General features: G+C 32.1%; 1 protein-coding gene across 1 annotated transcript; it reads left to right on the top strand.

The window, feature by feature from the left end:
- On the top strand, window positions 15,671-17,001 carry LOC109722614. Its single transcript, XM_020250708.1, has one exon. It carries the CDS (start codon window positions 15,999-16,001, stop codon window positions 16,791-16,793), a length of 795 nt encoding a protein of 264 aa, XP_020106297.1. The 5' UTR covers window positions 15,671-15,998; the 3' UTR covers window positions 16,794-17,001.

The raw sequence follows: 19,050 nt of genomic DNA on the forward strand, positions 1-19,050 counted from the left end.
TTTATCTTACCCTTTTGCTTGGCATGGCATCGAATAATCTTATGGTATTTGTTGCAGCCTGCGGCTGTTATTTCAAATTTTCTATGCACACGGTGTTTATCTTGCCCCTTTACTTTAGGAGAAGAGTGAAAATAATCCGTATTTATCTTACCCCTTTACTTTAGGGGAAGAATAAAGCTGTGCCTCGCATTGATTTTTTACTCTTTGTTTGTTCCAAATATTATCTTTTGGAATTATTGTGCCCTTTTAACTGAGCATTGCATGAATTTGTTGTATTCTTATTCCGTTGTTTTTCTTCCTTCGCTCTGTATATACTTTCTTGGGTTTTTTCCGATTTTCGCTTTGGTTTTCTTGCTTTGATAACTGAAACAACAATCCAAATGAAATACACATATATTTTTTCCTCTTCTTTCATTTCAGGAATATTTCTGTCTATTTTTTATACCCTTGGTTATTTACTTTCTCATCTTTTTTCCCGCAGATTTAATTTTGCCATACTCGCATCGAAACTCTGCTATTCACCTCCAGATTCAGCAGGGCAGGCAAATTGAGTAGGGAACTCATGTGAATCGTTTTAATTATGATATTAATTCTACTTTTTTCTGCAGATTTTTTCCCGGCGTCGTCAGACTTGCTGTTCTACTGATCAACTATAGGCACGTAGCAAGCTACTTGCTTTTATTCTCCTGTGTTTTTATTCTTGCTTGGACAATGCAACTTTTAACTCAGTGTTCTTTACTCGCAGATTAACTGTGTTGGGCTTCTGCTGCTTGGAATAAAATTATATTCTACCGTTTCCCTCCAGTTGCTTAATACTTTGCTGTAAATCTTATATATATATATATATATATATATATATATATATAAAACTGTCAATTTTGAGATCTTTTGATCACTAGTCAAATGATGTGGAAAAANTTTTTCTTTGTCGGAGGTAAAAGTTTAACATGTAATGATTAAAATTAAATTATATTATTATAGTGTAAATTTATTTATTTATGTCCTACAAAACTACTATCTCAATATAGCTTAACAACTATTTGAATTAATTTAAAATATTATAATAAGCAAATTGCTTCGTGCAAGATCAAACTCGTTATAATAAAATACTTAAAAGTGATAAATAGATAGATACATAATCATCCAGATAAATAATAATTTAGGATAATTAGATGCCAAGCAGTTATTGTGGATTTAGTTGTTTACTTTTGATGATTTTATTTTGTTTTTTTTTTGGATAAACTTCAAATATCATCCCCATAGTTTCTCACTTTTTCACTTTAGTATCATATGATTTAAAGTGTATCAAATTAGTGTCCTCTGATTTCTTTTTTTTTTTTGTCAGCTTTTCCGTTAATATTTCGTTAAATTATATACAAAAAATTTTAGATACCCCATTTAGGTTTATCGAATATTCACTTTAGTACCTTTTAGTTTTAACTTTGTTACTTATTTAACGAAAATAATTAGTAAAATCGATAATAAAAAATAAAAATAAAATTACATGACACTAAATGAGAAAATGTGAAACTGTGGGGTGATATTTGAAGTTTTTTTTCATTTCTTAAACTTTGTTGTTATTGAAAAAGTGAGTGGGGGGGTGGGTGTGGGACCCACAGATGAGACGGGAGCGGCTCAGGCGTGGGGCCCAGCGACCGCCCACGGCCCACTCCCAACGCCGCCCACTTTTCTCTCCTCCTCTTTTCCCCCATTGTTGCTTTTTAATTTGGCTTAATTGCCAATAATAATAATAATAATAATAATTTTCTAAATAAATTGAGAATATTATTATTATTTTATTTTATCTTTTTAAAAGTATTTAATTTATGGAGTATGAAATATCTCTAATTTCCAAAAGCAGCCAAAAGTAAGATTTAACGCATAATAATAACTGATTCTTATTTATGTTGGACTCATCATCTTATGATTACATAATTTATTAATCTTTATTGCAAAGATTTTATCTTTATCTATCATCTAAAATGAGCATTAGTATTATAACCATATGATGATATTACATACTTCATTTATAGCATTCGGGTATAAAATTATATTGCTAAGTCCGATAATTTATATCTAATTTCAATGGTCAGAAGAATATATATATATATAATAAACAAATTGCTATTAATCTTTGACTTTTTATTTATTTTGTGAATGGAAAATAAGAATTCAACTAAGATTAACAAATCGGTTATGAACAAAAAATTGCAACCGAAAGGGCCAAATAATTGTTAGCAAATCCGCCGCCCAATTGGATGGCTATACCTTCAATTCTAATAGTCACACTTTTTCTAAATTAATACAGTGACCAAGTCAACTTTTATATTTCTTAGTTATAGATAAAAAATAATTTTACCAACTGTGTTATGTCATTGGTCAGTTTGAATATAAAGTTTTCAAAAAAATCTAAAAATTATTTTACAAGGGATGTTTTCATAATTGTGTTTTATTATTATATATTTATATTATTATTATTATTATTATTCCAGTATGTGTCGATTGTCGAATGGTATGCACATCGGATTTCCGGAAGAGGAACGAGTCTAGATAGTAAAATAATATCTGCTAGGATTTTTACAAGTATGGCTCAATTAATTAACTATTTGATATGATGTATCTCTTTTCTATTTATTTAAATTAAAATAAAATTTTAATCAGATCTTAATGAAAATAAATATGAACTCTATATAAAGAAGTACTTGTACTGTACAAGAGAGTACTTGAAACAGGGAGAGAAACCAAATTATCTGAGTTTGGAGAAACTAAATTATCCGAATTTAGTTAGGGGCTGTTTAGTTGTACGCATTTGCAACTGCAGTGCAGTTGCAAATGCGTGCAGCCACAATTCCTTTGTTTGGTTTAGTATAGTTGAGTTCAACTGCTGCAGTTCCAACTGCACAAGAAGGCCCAAATGCTGCAGTTGGAACTACATCCAAATTGGTCGTAGTTCCAACTGCAGCAGTTGGTGAGGGATAGGNCCGGCGAGGCGGAGCGCGGCGGAGGCGGCGGAGAGGGCGGCGAGGGCGAAGGAGGCGATCCAGAAGAGGCGGAGCGCGGCGGGGTGCGTCGCCGCGCCGAAGCGCTTCGCGTGGGCGACGAGCGCGGCGGCGGCGGCGTGGGCGAGGAACTGGAGCCCGAGGAAGAGCGGCTCGGCGACGCGCCACCCGGGGGCGGCGCCGCGGGGGCGGCGGCGGCGGAAGCGGGAGAGGAGCCTGGGGATGGAGAGGGCGATTAGGGTTAGGAGGAAGAGCGCGTCGGCGGCGCTCAAAAGGAAGCGTTGGGGGCAGGGGGAGAGGAAGAGGAAGCGGAGCCATTGGAGGGGAGGGGTCGAAGGAGGAGGAGAGCATGCGAGCGAGGTAAGCCATGGCGAAACCATCTTTTCCTTTTTCTTTTAATTATAATTATAAATATTATTATTCTTCTTTTCCATGAAATCAAAAATCAAAATCAAATCAAAAACAAGGGGGGAAGGGAAAAGGTTTCCTTTCGTGCGAGAGGAGATAAACAGAGAGAGAAAGAGAGAGAGAGAGAGAGAGAAAAGTGGGGTGCGGGGGAAAGGGAAGGAAATGAAGAAGACGATAGAGAGATACAATCGAAGGGGGACTGAAAAAGGCGAAAAATTAATAAAAACACAACGAGACAAAAAGGAGGTGGAGGAAACGAGGATTTTCGGTATTCTGTATTCGGTGTAACAGCTGCACATATCACGAAATTTGGCGCATATATACTGATATGGGCTGTTTGGTTTTTTGGTTGGATATAATTACAAAAATATTTTAATTAAAAATAAATATAGTTATAAATACTGCAGTTATAATTATACTTAATTTATTTGATTTTATACAATTGTAATTGCTAAAGTTACATTTTTTTTCTTTTTGGTATTCTGTAGTTGAGATTTGTATTTATAAATTCTGTCAATTTTTAAATAAGAAGATGGATTACCTCTTCTGAGCATAATATAATCATATTTTAATTATTAATTAAGACTTTTATATTTATATAAAATTTATTTATTATAAAATTATGTATGAATTTAATAAATTTTAAATGCAAATATATTATAGATTTGATTAAAACAAAAATTAAGATATTATTATTAAACTAGCAGACTGAAAAAAAAAAAGCATATGAAAAAATTTTATTGACCCTAACAGATATTATTAAACCCCATCAATTTCATGAATAGATATTTTTGAAAAAAAATAAGAAGAATAAACGTAGAAAAAAATCATTTTGTTTATTTTTTTAATGGGTGGACCGACTCCGGCCCACTGCTGCAGTTCTATACTACTTATAAAAGCGTAAGTTTTAAATTTTTTCCTCTTTCCCAAAATATCGGTCCCTATTAATATAATTCCGATTACATACTAGCAATATCATACATTCAACTTTAATGAAATAAATCACAGTCGTATAATTTTTATTTTATTTTTAAATTATTGTAAAATATATTAATTCTTAGTCATTGGATTGACTAACGAATTAAGTATCTATCACTTTTTTTACCTAAATTTTTCTCAAATAGTACGTATCAAATTTCACTTTTTATATGCTACCCTATCTCCTAATAACGGCTGCCCACGTAATATCATATTTTATCATAAATTTGCATTTCTTAAATATTTTCTTTCTCGCACTTAATATCCGCCTCCTACATAATATCCAATAACGTAATATCTTCCGCTTATATAATATTTAATTATATTTTTTTAAAAGATGAGTATATAAAAATTATCTCAATAAAATATAACATATAATTTTACAATTTAAAATTTAAAATTTGTAGATAAATATGATTCACAAATTGATATTGATTTGAGATAATTATTAAAATAGTTGTTGACCAGATTTTTTTAGTAGGAAAAAATATTGCATTTCATTTATAAAAATTTTAGAAAAATTCATACTTATCCAAATTTCTGTCAACCGAAGGATATCTGCTGTTGAATATTTTTCAAAAACACCCCATAAAAGAATATTCCATACTCATCAAAAAATGAAAATCTTTATACAACACACATTGAAAATATTTATTATCCACTATCTCTCAATTAACTAACTAAAAAGAAATTAGGTTTGAAAAATAGAATGACTTAAATAAGCTTATAAAATCAACTTTAAATTTTAAATTTGGTTCATAATTTCAAATGTAAATTAATATTTTAATTCAAAATTTTAAATTAATTAAAATTTTAATATTTGAGTGTGTAAATATTATTTCAAATTGAAAATAATTAATTAACTTGAAAATATATCAAATTTTAAAAATAGATGGGATGATAAATAAATCAATATCTCTAATAACTATTTATATTCAAATTATGGATTCAAAATTAATTTTAAATTTTAAATATGAATTTATTAATTTAAAATTTTTAAAATTTGGATACATATTAAAAAAAACTAATATTAGCAAAAAAAATTAATTGATAAATAAATTTATACCACCAATAATTATTTAAATATAAATATAAATATAATTTAATTAAATGTGAAGAGCATCGCACGTGCACTATAACTAGTATTATTAAAGTTATAACTCTAATCAATTTACTAATGGTTCCTAGAACAAGTGGCAAAAAATGTGGTAATTAATATTTAAGGTGCCAATTCGAATCCTAATTGATTCATATTTTTAGCTAAATTTATTATTTTATAATAACTTTTTTTTAAAAAAAGCTGTTATTTTTCACTAGTATTATTTTATTTTTAATACTCAAAATATAAATGAGTCCTATAAATTTTTTAGTAGAAGAGGTGGAAGATTTATATCAATATATAGAATATACAGATAGTATTTTTATTTTTATATCACATGCAGTGAGCGTGTATGATATCAAATGGATTTTTTAATTTAAAAAATACAATTATACTCAAAAGTGGAGTATAAATTTTACATCTATTCATTGACGAGGTTAAATTTATTTTTAGATTTTAATATTAAAAATATTGATAAGTTTAGTAAAAGAAATTAACCCTTACGTGGGTAGGGTAGTGTGTAGGAATGACAATTCAGCTCGCTATTCACAAGCCAGCTCGTGTTCGGCTCGAAAATAAACTCGAGATCGAATCACTTGTTTAATAAATGAGACGAACGCGAGCTAAAAAATTCAAGTCGTTTAATAAACGAGCCAAACAGAAGCTAGGGTTAGCTCTCTCGTGTTCAGCTCGATAACAGCTTGAATACGTTTATTTTCTATTTATATAATTTATATATTTTATATTTATTATATAAATAAATAATTATATATATAAAATATAGATATTTATTATTTAAGTTTTAGTCCAATCTAAATATAAAGTCCAACTCAACTATAAAAATTTCTTCTATGTGTAAAGTTTTAAATTTTAGATCAAAATCTAATGGATAAGATCTCATAAATTTATTTCTTTTTTATATCCTTTCTAATCTTTTAACTTGTTATTCATGAGTCAGCTCCGAACACGAGCTAAATTTTTCAGCTCGATATTTAATGTGCCGGCTCGAGATCGGCTCGTTTATGAAACAAGCCAAACACGACGGCTCCAGCTCGCTCGTGTTTGGCTCGTTGACACCACCGGCACTGTGTGAGATTTACGTCTACATTTTTGTTGTAGAGGTAACATTGCTTTTTGAGTTTTGTATTAAAATCGAAACAAAATAATTTTTCTTGGGGAAATGTATAACAATCAACTGAACTTTTTCGGTAAGCACATCTTTAAACTTGTAATTTTAGCAATTACTCTAAGCTTTATCAAAATAGTTTAATATGTTGCTTTTCTAAATTAAAATTATTAATTATGCAGTCACTTTAGCCATATATCTTACATATAATCTGATAATTATAACAATATAATAATATTTATTCTTTTTCTGCTCTTCAATCTTGACGTTAATTATCGAGATAAGAAAAAAATAATGCTTATATATATACTACTTATATATATATNAAAATTAATTGATAAATAAATTTATACCACCAATAATTATTTAAATATAAATATAAATATAAATTTAATTTAATTAATTTACGTGCATTGCACGTGCACTATAACTAGTATATATATATATATATATATATATATATATATATTGTTTATCATTTACTATTATATTTTAGTGCAAATCTTACTGCCCGCCGTGAAGCGCGGGTACTTAACTAGTATATATTGGAATTTTCATCAAGTGAAATGAACATGATACAAATTCCACTTCAAGTTACTAATTTAAATATATGGTTACAAAAAAAAGAAAAGGAAAAAGAAAATCAAATCAACTCTTTACCTAGTCGTGTGGTAAATTTAACACAAATCAGAGAAGTAATTAGTGCACACAAATTTCGGAGTAATGTAATTACCAACCCCCTTTAACAAGACAAACGCACAAGCGCGCACGTGCACCGTCCTTTGCACAAAACAAACATCCATCCCGCAGGGGACGCAAGCTTCGTACATTTTCTAAATAAAATCTGTAATTAGACGTATACGGAGATAATAATAAAAACGGTGTGAAGAAAATAATCACAATACTGTTCTCCTCCCTCATTATGCTAATTACTTTAACACACTTCAGTAAATTAAACATATTAAGCCCTAGTTTGATATTGAGACTTATCTGATGCTATTAGATAAAATAAAGTTTGAATAAAAATATATAAAGATATATTTCTACATTCTCCGGTGAGACAGAAAATACATGACTCATCCCGATGTGCAGAATGTAATATTATGTACGGAAATAAATAAGATATTTTTCCGTCGTACTTTCTCACCGCACACAACACAATCTTTTCGCAATTTCAAACAATAAGTTGTTAGTGTGTCTGAACAGATTCTAAAAAAATCAATTTGCAATACCAGCTTACTTAGTATTTCTTTCCATAAAGAAGCAAAAAAAACAAAAAAAAAGCAAAAAAAAAAAAAGAGGAATATCTCTTTTTTTTCTACTTTGCCAAACAAAATTTTTAAATGCACTTTGGGGTACATTTGGATGTGCCCAGAGTACTAGTCTCTTATTATGCAACAACTATTGCGGCCAATGATCAGGCCCAGGCCCATTAAAAGGTTCGGCCCATTTCCCAATGCCGGTGACATAAGTAGCGAGCCCAAGAGCCCATTGGGCATTGAAGTCTCTTTAATACTATTAGATAAAAGAAAGTTGATTTTAAAGTAAATAGAAATGTACTTCTCCATTTTCCAGTAGGACCGCAAAAAATATGTTGTAACTAAACTTCTTCGATATGTATAACATGATATTACTGGGTTATGAAAAACAAGATATTTTTCTATTATACTTTCTCATCGTACATAACACAATTTCCTCATAATTACAGATAGAGTCTAAAACAGAGCACAATATTGATATAATGAGTTTGGCTCCACAATAAATACGCGGGTCAAACACTTCCTTAACTTCGTGAGTTTGGACTTCAACTTTTGCAGCAAACAAATACTGCTTGTACCTAACGCAACTGACTAAGAACTTGTGATTGGTACGAAAAAAAGAATCTGCAGGAAACAAATTGTCTTTCTGTGAATTTGAATATGAAGTATTGAATTCGAGGGACTAAGACAGTACGTGTAGTTGTTAATTAATGAAATTTAACGGCCAACATCCATACGTGGTTGGACGGGAGTGTTGGATGTTTTCTATTTTGCGCTGAATTAAAACATCAGGTCAAAAATATCAAATTCTCTAGAATTGTCCTCATAAGTAATATCTATGATGTTCATTTATAGTGGTTGAGAAAATCAGATAAACATCAACCATCTATTCCTACTACGGTCGAGAAAATTAGATAAACATCAACTATCTATTCCTAGTCAGGCTCATTTAATATTGATGGCCAGAGTTATATTGTATAAGTCAATCTACATACGCTACGAAAGCGTGCCGATATATAAGTATATAGGCTAGTTATGTCATTTGATTCTTCGCTAATGCGTTTACTGTTGGAGCTTTTCGAGTCCTTGAGCTTCTTCATGGAGCGAAATTATTTAGTGAGCAATTGGGGATTTTAGGGAGCAAGCTTAAAATTGAAGAATCATTCAGGTTTCTACTAATTTATGGTTCTGGAGACCCATAAAAGAATCAAAGGCTTACAATTATCAGTTGAAGGGGCCCAAATTTTAGCAATATCTTTAGTTTATTTTGGCTATTTCATTGTGAGCTTAAAGTGGGCTTGCATTCTGTTTTAGCTGCAATAGTCTAAAGTTGGTCAAAACTATATATAAATGCCTTGTTTGCCTCTTAGATTTTGGTTTAATTAACTTAACATTCACAGTTCATTAAATTTCACTTGCTTTTCTCATTGGCATTAGCATCTCTTTCTCTTCTCTTACCCAGACATTTATGTTCATGATGAAGATCAGTTAAATCATATCACGTAGAAACAACAAATAATAAAGACATGAGAGCTGAATTAGACTCTCATATAAAACTAAGTAGGCTCAGGGCATGCTTATCCGAAAGAAGAAAATTTAATCTTAAAGAAAATTTTCAGAAATAACTCCTGATATCTCTATCTGTCTATCTATCTATCGATCTGTGTTTTTTTGGAAATAACTCCTGATATCTCTATCTGTCTATCTATCTATCGATCTGTGTTTTTTTGGAAATAACTCCTGATATCTCTATCTGTCTATCTATCTATCGATCTGTGTTTTTTTGGAAATAACTCCTGATATCTCTATCTGTCTATCTATCTATCGATCTGTGTTTTTCTGGTGCGCTTACGCGCGTACACTCCAACACATGTCTACAAGAGAAGTTGTAATATCGTTTTCATATCAATGAATAATCCAAGGTGAGAACATGACCCACCAATCAGGGAGAGAATATACTCCACTCTGATACAATTCTAGTATTTCTTGCTGTTACTTATACGAAGATTAAGATTAGGACTTAAAATTCATCAAAACCACCAGGTCTAAAGTGACTGGTCCATATTTGGAGGGCACTGTACCTAAGTAGGATTATACTTTAATGTAGTTAAAAAAAATACTCCAAATAATTCTTATTTTATTAGGAAGTACGTAATCAATACAAGTAGGACCATTAGCCATATATGAACAAGTCAAAAGCTCAATCAATGAAAGGGAAAAAAAAGAATCTGCTACTGTATTATTGTAACCACCCAATTATTTGGCTCAGTAGCGCCAAAAGTTATTTGTAAAGTATTAATAAACGTGACAAGAGCATTAGATTTAAGCGTAAAATGTTAGATCATTCATTTAATTCCGTACAACAAAATTACCTCATCAATTTCGCCCGCATTGAGTACTTTTATGGAAACACAACTAGAGAAGCCTCATGTAATGCATGAAGTATCATTCTCATGCATTACTAAGGTAACCTCCACGAGTAAATTTACTTAGGTGGTTGATGTATCTGCATAAAAATATTTTTTTTAGAATAAAATAGCACGCTACCTGCTTTATTTATTAAAAGTATAAATTAAACAACATAGGTAATGTTAAAAAAATCCTCAGCAGAAACAAGCGAAAAAAAAAAAAGAAACTTAAAAAAGTTGGCTTTTAAACGAGAGAATAACTTTCCACTAAGTTGCCAATCTCTTGATCTTAGTTAGAAAGTCTGCGTAAGCATTTCTAAAAATAGTAATATTTCTTGAATCTCAGATGACCCACCAGCAGGCTATCAGATGGGTCAATCTTGTTCGAATAGGCTGCGATATGTTCCATGGCATCCACCTATCCCACATGCATCTCATATCGTCCTCCAAATTTCTAGACTAAACCCCCTCTAGGGTCATCGGAATCAGGAATTTTCTAACAACACGTTGTGTGAATAGATGATCCATCATCTCCTCTTCGAATCCACATAGCACACATTTTGTGTTCCACGTCCACCCTTTCTTCAAAAGGTTGTTCGTTGTAGGTTTTCTTTTCTCAAGGACAAGCCAGATAAATACTTGCACTTTCTGGGATATTTCGAGTCTTCAAATCTTGCTCGCGCGAGCGTCCCTTATACCCCTAGTATCTATCGTTCAGGGCCGAATAGATTTATTTCACGATAAATTTTTATCCGCATAAAATATTTAAAATCAAATACTAAGAAGGCTCGTGGACTGTAAAATAAGATCATCGAAACAAAGGAGACAGCAAATATTGATGCACAAGTTTTCTTCTTTAAAAAGAATTGCTCTCTTTTTCTCCGCACTATTTTCCTCTTCTAATAAAATATTACCAATATAGGATTTACAAAAGAAAACCACAATAAGGCTCCATCCTTTCCCATCCCAATATCACAAAAATGAAGCCCCTCTAATTTCGTTGTTTCCATATATGGAAAATGGATCCAATTTTGGTACTTCATAGTTCATAGTACCCAAATGCAAATAGCTGAACCAACTTTGTCAAATCGAATTAATTCTCGTACCAATAAATAGAAACCACTGAACCCTCCACCAATACAATATTAGCTCGTGTTCCACATTTGAGTCACACAATTAATGTTTTATTACTGTACTGGGTCGCATGATTTGCAGGTGAAATGTAGTTAAGTTTTTATTATTAGTCTTTCACTTTCACGCAATTAATTTCAACCAAATAATCTTAATTAAGTGCTTCGTTCGCATGAAGTGAAGAGTAGAAACTCTTATTTGGAAATATTTGTTTTTGTCGCGCTTATCCATTGACTCGATTGTAGCTTCAAGTAAAACTAGTGAATTACCCGCGCGATGCTGCGGATATAAAATTATTTTTACAATATTATTTTATAGAATAATTTATTTTATCAAATTTATATGAATAGAAAAAAAATTGTAAAAAAAATTATTTAATAAAATTAATTATATATATACACATATGCACTATATTTCTAAAATTTTAGTTCTGAAATTTAAATTCTATATTTTTTTATACAACGAAATTTTATGTAATTTAAATTGCATTTATTATGTTAGATTTTATTACGCGATTTATTACGCGTATTATTAGAATTTAGAGATTTAAAATTTTAAATTTTGAAAAGTTTAAAATTTGGAAATAAATATTATAATTTAAAATATAAAATATTAAATTTAAAATTTAAAACTTTAAAATTTAAAAATATCAAAATTTTAAATTTTGTATTATATATATATATATATATATATATGTGTGTGTGTATGTGTGTGTGGTGTGTATAGAAGGAGAGAGAAGAGGAGGGTTGGGGGGACACGTGTCACTCTAAGGTCCCCAAACCCTCTTTTAATGTAGTTAAATTAAATAGATATAATTCGAAATGTTGCTTTCAATGTTCGCAATTTAAAATCCTCTCAACAACTTTGCTGCAACATAAACTGAAGTGCAAAAAAAAGAGCTTTTTTATTCGGGCCGTGTTTTGTTTCTGGAGCATTACATCATTTTTACGTCAGATGCTGCTACTCATATGAACATTATTATTATTAGATAATGCGCGTAACGCTAGTAATTACGGTTCACTAACTTAGGTTTATTGACCCGTGCTCTTCGAAGCTACATGCCCATACCAATTTGGGTTAATTTGCTTAGACCGCAAAAAATTATGGCACGAGTCAATTTGCAAACATAGCCGGCGCATCTGAAAGCAAATAATGGTACTATGGTAGAGAAGCACGATTCAAATTTAAAATTTTAAATTTGCTCAAAAAAATTTTCTCTCTGAATTTTGTTTCTTTTAAAATTAATTGAGATAGTTGTTGCTGACTCAAGCTAATTGAAAGCTAAATAGAGAAGCACCAAAAAGTTGGGGCCTTCTAATTAAAATAAGAATTAACTTCATACAGGTCCCTACAAATATAGTGAATGATATATATATTCCTATAAAATTCAATTTTTATATATTGTCCCTACAAAAGCTTTAATATTTTCAAATATATCCCTCTGATTTGTTATCATTAGAGAACATTTAGAGAATTATTTATATTTTCAATTTTGCCATCACAAATATGTTTTTCCAAAAGCCATAACAGTATAATATAAGAGGGATAAATATGTCAAAAAATAATCAGAGTTAAGTATTTAATCTATGATTAACTAAATTTTTTTAACAAATTCTAACGACAGAGACATAATTTGAAAATATCAGGACTTTTGAGAGAACAATATATAAAAGTTGAACTTTATAGAGATATATTTACTGTTCACTATATTTATTGTGACCTGCATGAAATTAACCCTTAAAATAAATATTAATAAGGACACCAATCATAGTTCACCCAATCAGAGCCAAAACTAATAAGTGATCATCTTGGGCTAGAAATTAAGTGCCTACTGTGATACAGTTGGACCACCCTAAGCCAAACACCTCAATTTGCAAACACACACAACATATATTGTTTTAATTAATCCCATAACGAAAATCTGGGGATAATAAAGCCTTTCTTCTTTAAGAAAAAAAAAAGTTAAATAGAATTGATAACATAATTAATAGTTAATTTAAGTAGAATTAAAAATTTTAGATAACTATTAAATTCGGTTGTAAAATTTCACAAATCATGATTGTAATACCAGCTATATTATTTCATAAAGTACAAATTTTGATATTTCTAGTAAAACAATAAACACATTTCATTAATTTGTTTAGTGCATATTTGATTGTACGTAATTTTTTTTTAAAAAAGTAAGACTTTTCAGAAGTGTTATTCTTTAGAAAGTAATTATTACGAAAGTGAGCATTACTTTTTGTTTAGTTTGTCTAATAAGTTCGACAAAACAATCATAAGAATTTCAGTTTTTTAAAATTTTATTTTTTATCTTTTATTTTTCATCAACTAAACATGCCATTAGCAAATTATATAAGCTACAATTTAAATAAACTTTCAAATATTATACATCATTTTAGTCAATTTTATAACTAAATCCAACAATAGTCTCGAATTTTAATTTGTTATATAAAAATAATTAAATTACTGATAATAATATAAAATAATAATATCATAGTCATAGTTGGCTCATGAACAACAATTTAAAAAATCAGAAAGAATATATATAGAAAATAAATTTACAAAATCTTACCAATTAGACTTTAATTTAATGGTTGAAATTTTATACATAAACGGATATTTTTATAATTGAGTTAGACTTTATATTTAGGTTAAGCTAAAACTCAATAAAAATATATATTATATATATATAATTATTTATTTATATATATAATATATAAATTATTTATATATAAAATATATGTATTTGAACTGCTATGGAGTCGAATATGAGTAAGCTGATTCTAATTCATGTTCAACTTCGAGAAGGCTTATGACCGAATCTATTGGCCTTTCCTTTTTCGCATCATGGAGTGGTGGGGATTCGACAGGAAGTGGATTAACTGGGTCAAATTATGCGTTTGTAGTGCTAAAGTTGCAGTTCTGGTCAATGGTGTACCAACAAACTGGATCAAGACGAAAAGGGGATTACGGCAGGGGGACCCACTTTCACCTTTCCTCTTCCTACTTATAGCAGAATGTCTTACCAGGCTAACAGACGGGGCGGCAACGAAAAACCTCATCTGCGGTATTGGCCCCTCCGACGATTCAAGAGTCCACATTATCCAATTCGCTGACGACACGTTCTTCTTCTGCGAAGCCAAGAAGAGATTTATGAGAAACCTCATTTTTCTGTGGAAACTCTTCGAATGGGCCTCCGGAATGAGGATTAACAAAGATAAGTCTGAAATTTTTTATTTGGGGTCGGCGGAAGGTAAAGCCAGTCGGTTAGCGCATATACTCGGATGCAAACTTGGTACCTTACCTACCAAGTATTTGGGATTGCCATTGACGACCAGACCNGGCTATGTCGCTTGAGGATGTCCAGCTAGGAGAGTTGGGAGATGACGTACACCGCCTGTGGGATATATGGAGGGATCGGAAGGGTTCGAATAACGACTTAAGCGGTATTATCGCTTGCTGGTGGGTGGCTTGGGAGACTAGAAATGGAGTCATCTTCGCGAAGGCCCAGGCCGATCCGATCCGGGGGACTCATAAGATCAAATACCTGATAGCTCAGTGGGGTGCTCCTGACCCGTAGAGCTGCTGATAGACCTCGTAGCTAGTGTAGGAGAATCTGCCGTAGTTTGCAAATATCTTCCACTATACTGTTTTTTCGTTTTTTGCTTCCGTCTTCCTTGAGGCCTTGATGCCTCACTCATGTTGCTTATTTCATCTACTTATTGAATGAAGCGGGTAGCTTGCTACCTTTTTCTCAAAAAAAAAAATTCATGTTCAACTTAATTATTAAATGAGCTAAAAAAATCAATTCGTATCCGACTCAAAATGAGCTAAACACGAATTGACTCGCGAACGAACGGTAAGCTGTGTTGCCATCAGCTTTGTATATATATATATATATATATATATATATATATATATATATATATATATATATATATATATATATATATCTGATAGTAAATATTTTTTTTTAGAGATAAGTAGCACGCTATCCGCTTCGTTTATTTCATTTAAAAATAAGCTTAGCTAAAAATATGAATCAACTAGAATTTGAACTTAGTATCTCGAATACCAACTATCAAATTTTTTTTTTGCCACTTGCTTCAGAAACAGTAAAGGTTAAATCGTAAGTATTACGACCTTCAATTCCGAAAAATTGTGGGCGTCGCATCCGAACGGAGACAACTAAAACCCACTAACGCCTTCTTATTCGCACCCCACACGTTCGTGACAGCTTCTGTTTCGCCCCCGCGCGCTCTCTCTCTCTTTCTCTGCCTCTCTCTAATCCGTTCACAACCCACTCCCCGCGCGAATCTCAAAGCACGAAACCCGTCCGCCGATCGCCGGATCATGATCGGACGGATAGGAATAGAGCGCTGGTCGCCTACGCTCACCACTTTGTACGGTTACCGCGGTAGGGAATCTTCTCCTCCGCTGCCTCAGCCTCACTCCGTTCGACTATAAATAGCGCACTAATTGGTCCACTCCGCGTTCTCTGTTTCTTCTTATATTCGTCCTAATCGTCTCCGTTAGAGAGGGAAGAGGAGAGAGGAGAGAGAGAGAGAGAGAGAGAGAGAGAGAGAAATGGGGGATAGGGCTTACAATTCCTCTTCGAAGCCGATGCTAAACCCTCCCCCTCGAGCCCTCAACGGCGGCGGCGGCGGCGGGGGCGGGGGCGGGGGCACCGCGAACGGAGGCGCCGGAGTTCCGGTGAAGCCGCAGCAGTACGGCGGCGGCGCTCCTCCGGCGTACCGGCCACGACCTCTGCCGCCGCCGCGGAGGCGGCGGAAGCGCCGGAGCTGCTGCTGCGCGTTCTGCCTCTGGCTCACCCTCATCCTCATCGGGCTCGTCTTCGTCGTCGCGATCGCCGCGGGGGTCTTCTACGTGCTCTACCACCCCCAGCGCCCCACCTTCTCTGTCACCTCCCTCCACCTCGCCAAACTCAACGTCTCCTCCTCCTCCGATCTCCTCACCTCCGCCCTCGACTTCACCCTCGTCGCCCGCAACCCCAACCGCAAGATCGTCTTCGTCTACGGCGACATCGCCGTCTCCGCCGCCGCGGACGGGATCCCGATCGGGACCGCGTCGATCCCCGGGTTCGTCCACGCGGCCGGGAACACGACGTGGATCGCGGCCACGCTCGCGAGCTCCGGGAATAACCTGGATCCCACGGCGGCCGCGGATCTGAGGAGCAAGAAGCGCTTCCCCATGGAGATCGAGGTGGACACCAGGGCCGGGGTGGAGATCGGGAGGTTCAAGTCGAAGCGGATCGGGATTAGGGTTTCGTGCAGCGGATTCGACGCCGCGGTTGCGAGCGCCAAGGCTACGCCCTCGACCTCGATCGCCAAGTGTAAGCCCCAGATCAAGATCTGGATTTGAACATTTTGAACCCAAAAAAAAAAAAATAAAATTAGGTCGATTACTATTAATTTCTTTTTCTTTTATTACCAATTATGAATATTTATTTGATTTTATAGTACAGGTGAGGTGAGGTGAGGTGAGGTTGTTGAAATATATTTTCTAAGTTTTGCCAAATTTTGATTTCTTGTTTATTTTGTGTGCGGTAATTTATAGATCTTGGTATGAATCACTTTCCTTAAAGCAGAATTAGAGTAAAATTTTGATTGTCGTGTAGGTGCAGCACCAAATGGTGTTCGTCGATTCAGAATTTTACTTTATTTCATTTTTAGTTTTGAAGCCACGGTAAATAACGAAAATACTAGTTGTACATCCAAATTGGAGTGTACGAATTATTTTCCATCCATCTAATGGATGGGGAGTGAATCAGTACCCATATTAAGTGATTAGTAAAAATATTTTTTCCATTAAAGGAATGAGATACAAAATATATATCTCAACTGGAGTTTATATACAGCATTGCTCTGTAACTAATAAGGGGCAGCCGTAAAAATGTATGGAGGCTCCTCTAACTGTACGTTTATTTTTCCTTATTACCTCCTCTTAATTTTTTGTTTTTTATTTCTTAAATTCAAAAACATTATTATTTCTTTTAATTTTATTTGTTAATCATTCAATTAGATAAAACTATTGACAGAGTTGATAAAATTCTTCTTAAAGTGTGCTTTTTTTTTTTATATTTAGCCCCCTCAAAATAAATTTTATAAATAATTTTAATAAATTTTTATTTATATATATGGTTTTTTTTTTGTCAGGTAAGTATCATGTTAATAATTTAAAATTAAATTTTGTTAGTGAATTATCGTGAACATTGTGATTGAATCGCATTTATATTCATACTTTAATTTTTTAAAAATTTAGAAATAATAAAAAATATAAAAAAAAATATGATGATTCAAGCGTCACCTAGATCCTCGAGTGAAAAGAAGAGAATTATTTTTATAAATATAAATTTATTAAGATTATTTATAAAAATGATTTGAGATGGCTAAATATAAAAAAAAAAAAACTTACAAGTTGATGAGGGGCCTTTTCGAAAGAGGGTATCGTTGAGGGATGTATGTGCATTTTAACCTATAATTAGCAAAAGAAAACTATTTTTTTTTTTGTACATCTAAGAAAATGGTGGATTTTACATCCTATATCCTAGAGTTACCGTTTGTTTGGAAATAAATAAAAATTAAGGATATATACAAGTTCAGATATAAGTAAAAATTAAATCAATTCTGTATTTGAAAAAAAATTAATTATTTCAAAAAATAAGGTAAATAATATTTGGATAATTAAATTAGAACAGAAGGAATAAAAATTTTAATTTTAAATTAAAATTATTTTATTTAATTAATTAACATCAAGTATTACTTAAAAATAATTTAAAAAATTAATAAATTTATTCACTATAAATATTGTGCAAGGTAATAAAAATATATTAATTAATTAATTAATTAATTATAAAAAATAATTTAACTTTTTAATTAATTATTAAATTATTTTAATTAAAAAACTAATAAAAAATTAATTAGATTAATAAAAATATTAATGGTTGATCAATATAAATATTAGTTTATAATTAATTAATTAATAATATATATATATATATTATTAATTAATGATTGAATATCCTGATTAAAATTAAATTTAAATTTAAATTAATCTTATTTTCACTTGAGAATAAGTTTGTTTCACGAAAAAGAATGAAATAGCAGTTTCAACCTATCCGAAAACTATCATTTTCGAATCCGAAAATTCTTATTTAGGAACAAAAAGAGGAACAAAGGTTATTTTTCCCCTTGTTTTCAAACAAAATGCTGCTTAAAAATGCTAAAATTTTAAATATTTTATAATAAAAATAAAAAATTTTAATGTAATTATAAAATATTAATAATCTTAGACACCTTGTTATTTCTGATGGATATGTAGTATTGCTCACATAATTAGGGGGGTCTCTCACCTTTCCCGTGTGGACCAATAATGCAGCGACACGCGCGGGGAGGAAAGAGAAGAAGCGTGTAGCTTCAACGATACGTAAGGGGCGAGAGAAATTCAGGGACAAGTGTCAGAGGATAATCTTAATTTGATCCGCTGTAGAGTCATAATATAATATAATAATAATAATAATAATAAGGAAAAACTTCAAAAACCCTCCCTGTGGTTTCGTGCATTCTCACTTTGCTACCCTGTGGTTTAAAACGTATCAATTTACCCCCATGTGGTTTCA

The sequence above is a fragment of the Ananas comosus genome, linkage group 16 (assembly GCF_001540865.1).
Source record: "Ananas comosus cultivar F153 linkage group 16, ASM154086v1, whole genome shotgun sequence".
NCBI classification, from domain to species: domain Eukaryota; kingdom Viridiplantae; phylum Streptophyta; class Magnoliopsida; order Poales; family Bromeliaceae; genus Ananas; species Ananas comosus.

What these genes read in the sequence shown, in the direction of transcription:
- LOC109722614 (XM_020250708.1), top strand. Translation starts at nt 15,999, where the DNA reads ATGGGGGATAGGGCTTACAATTCCTCTTCGAAGCCGATGCTAAACCCT.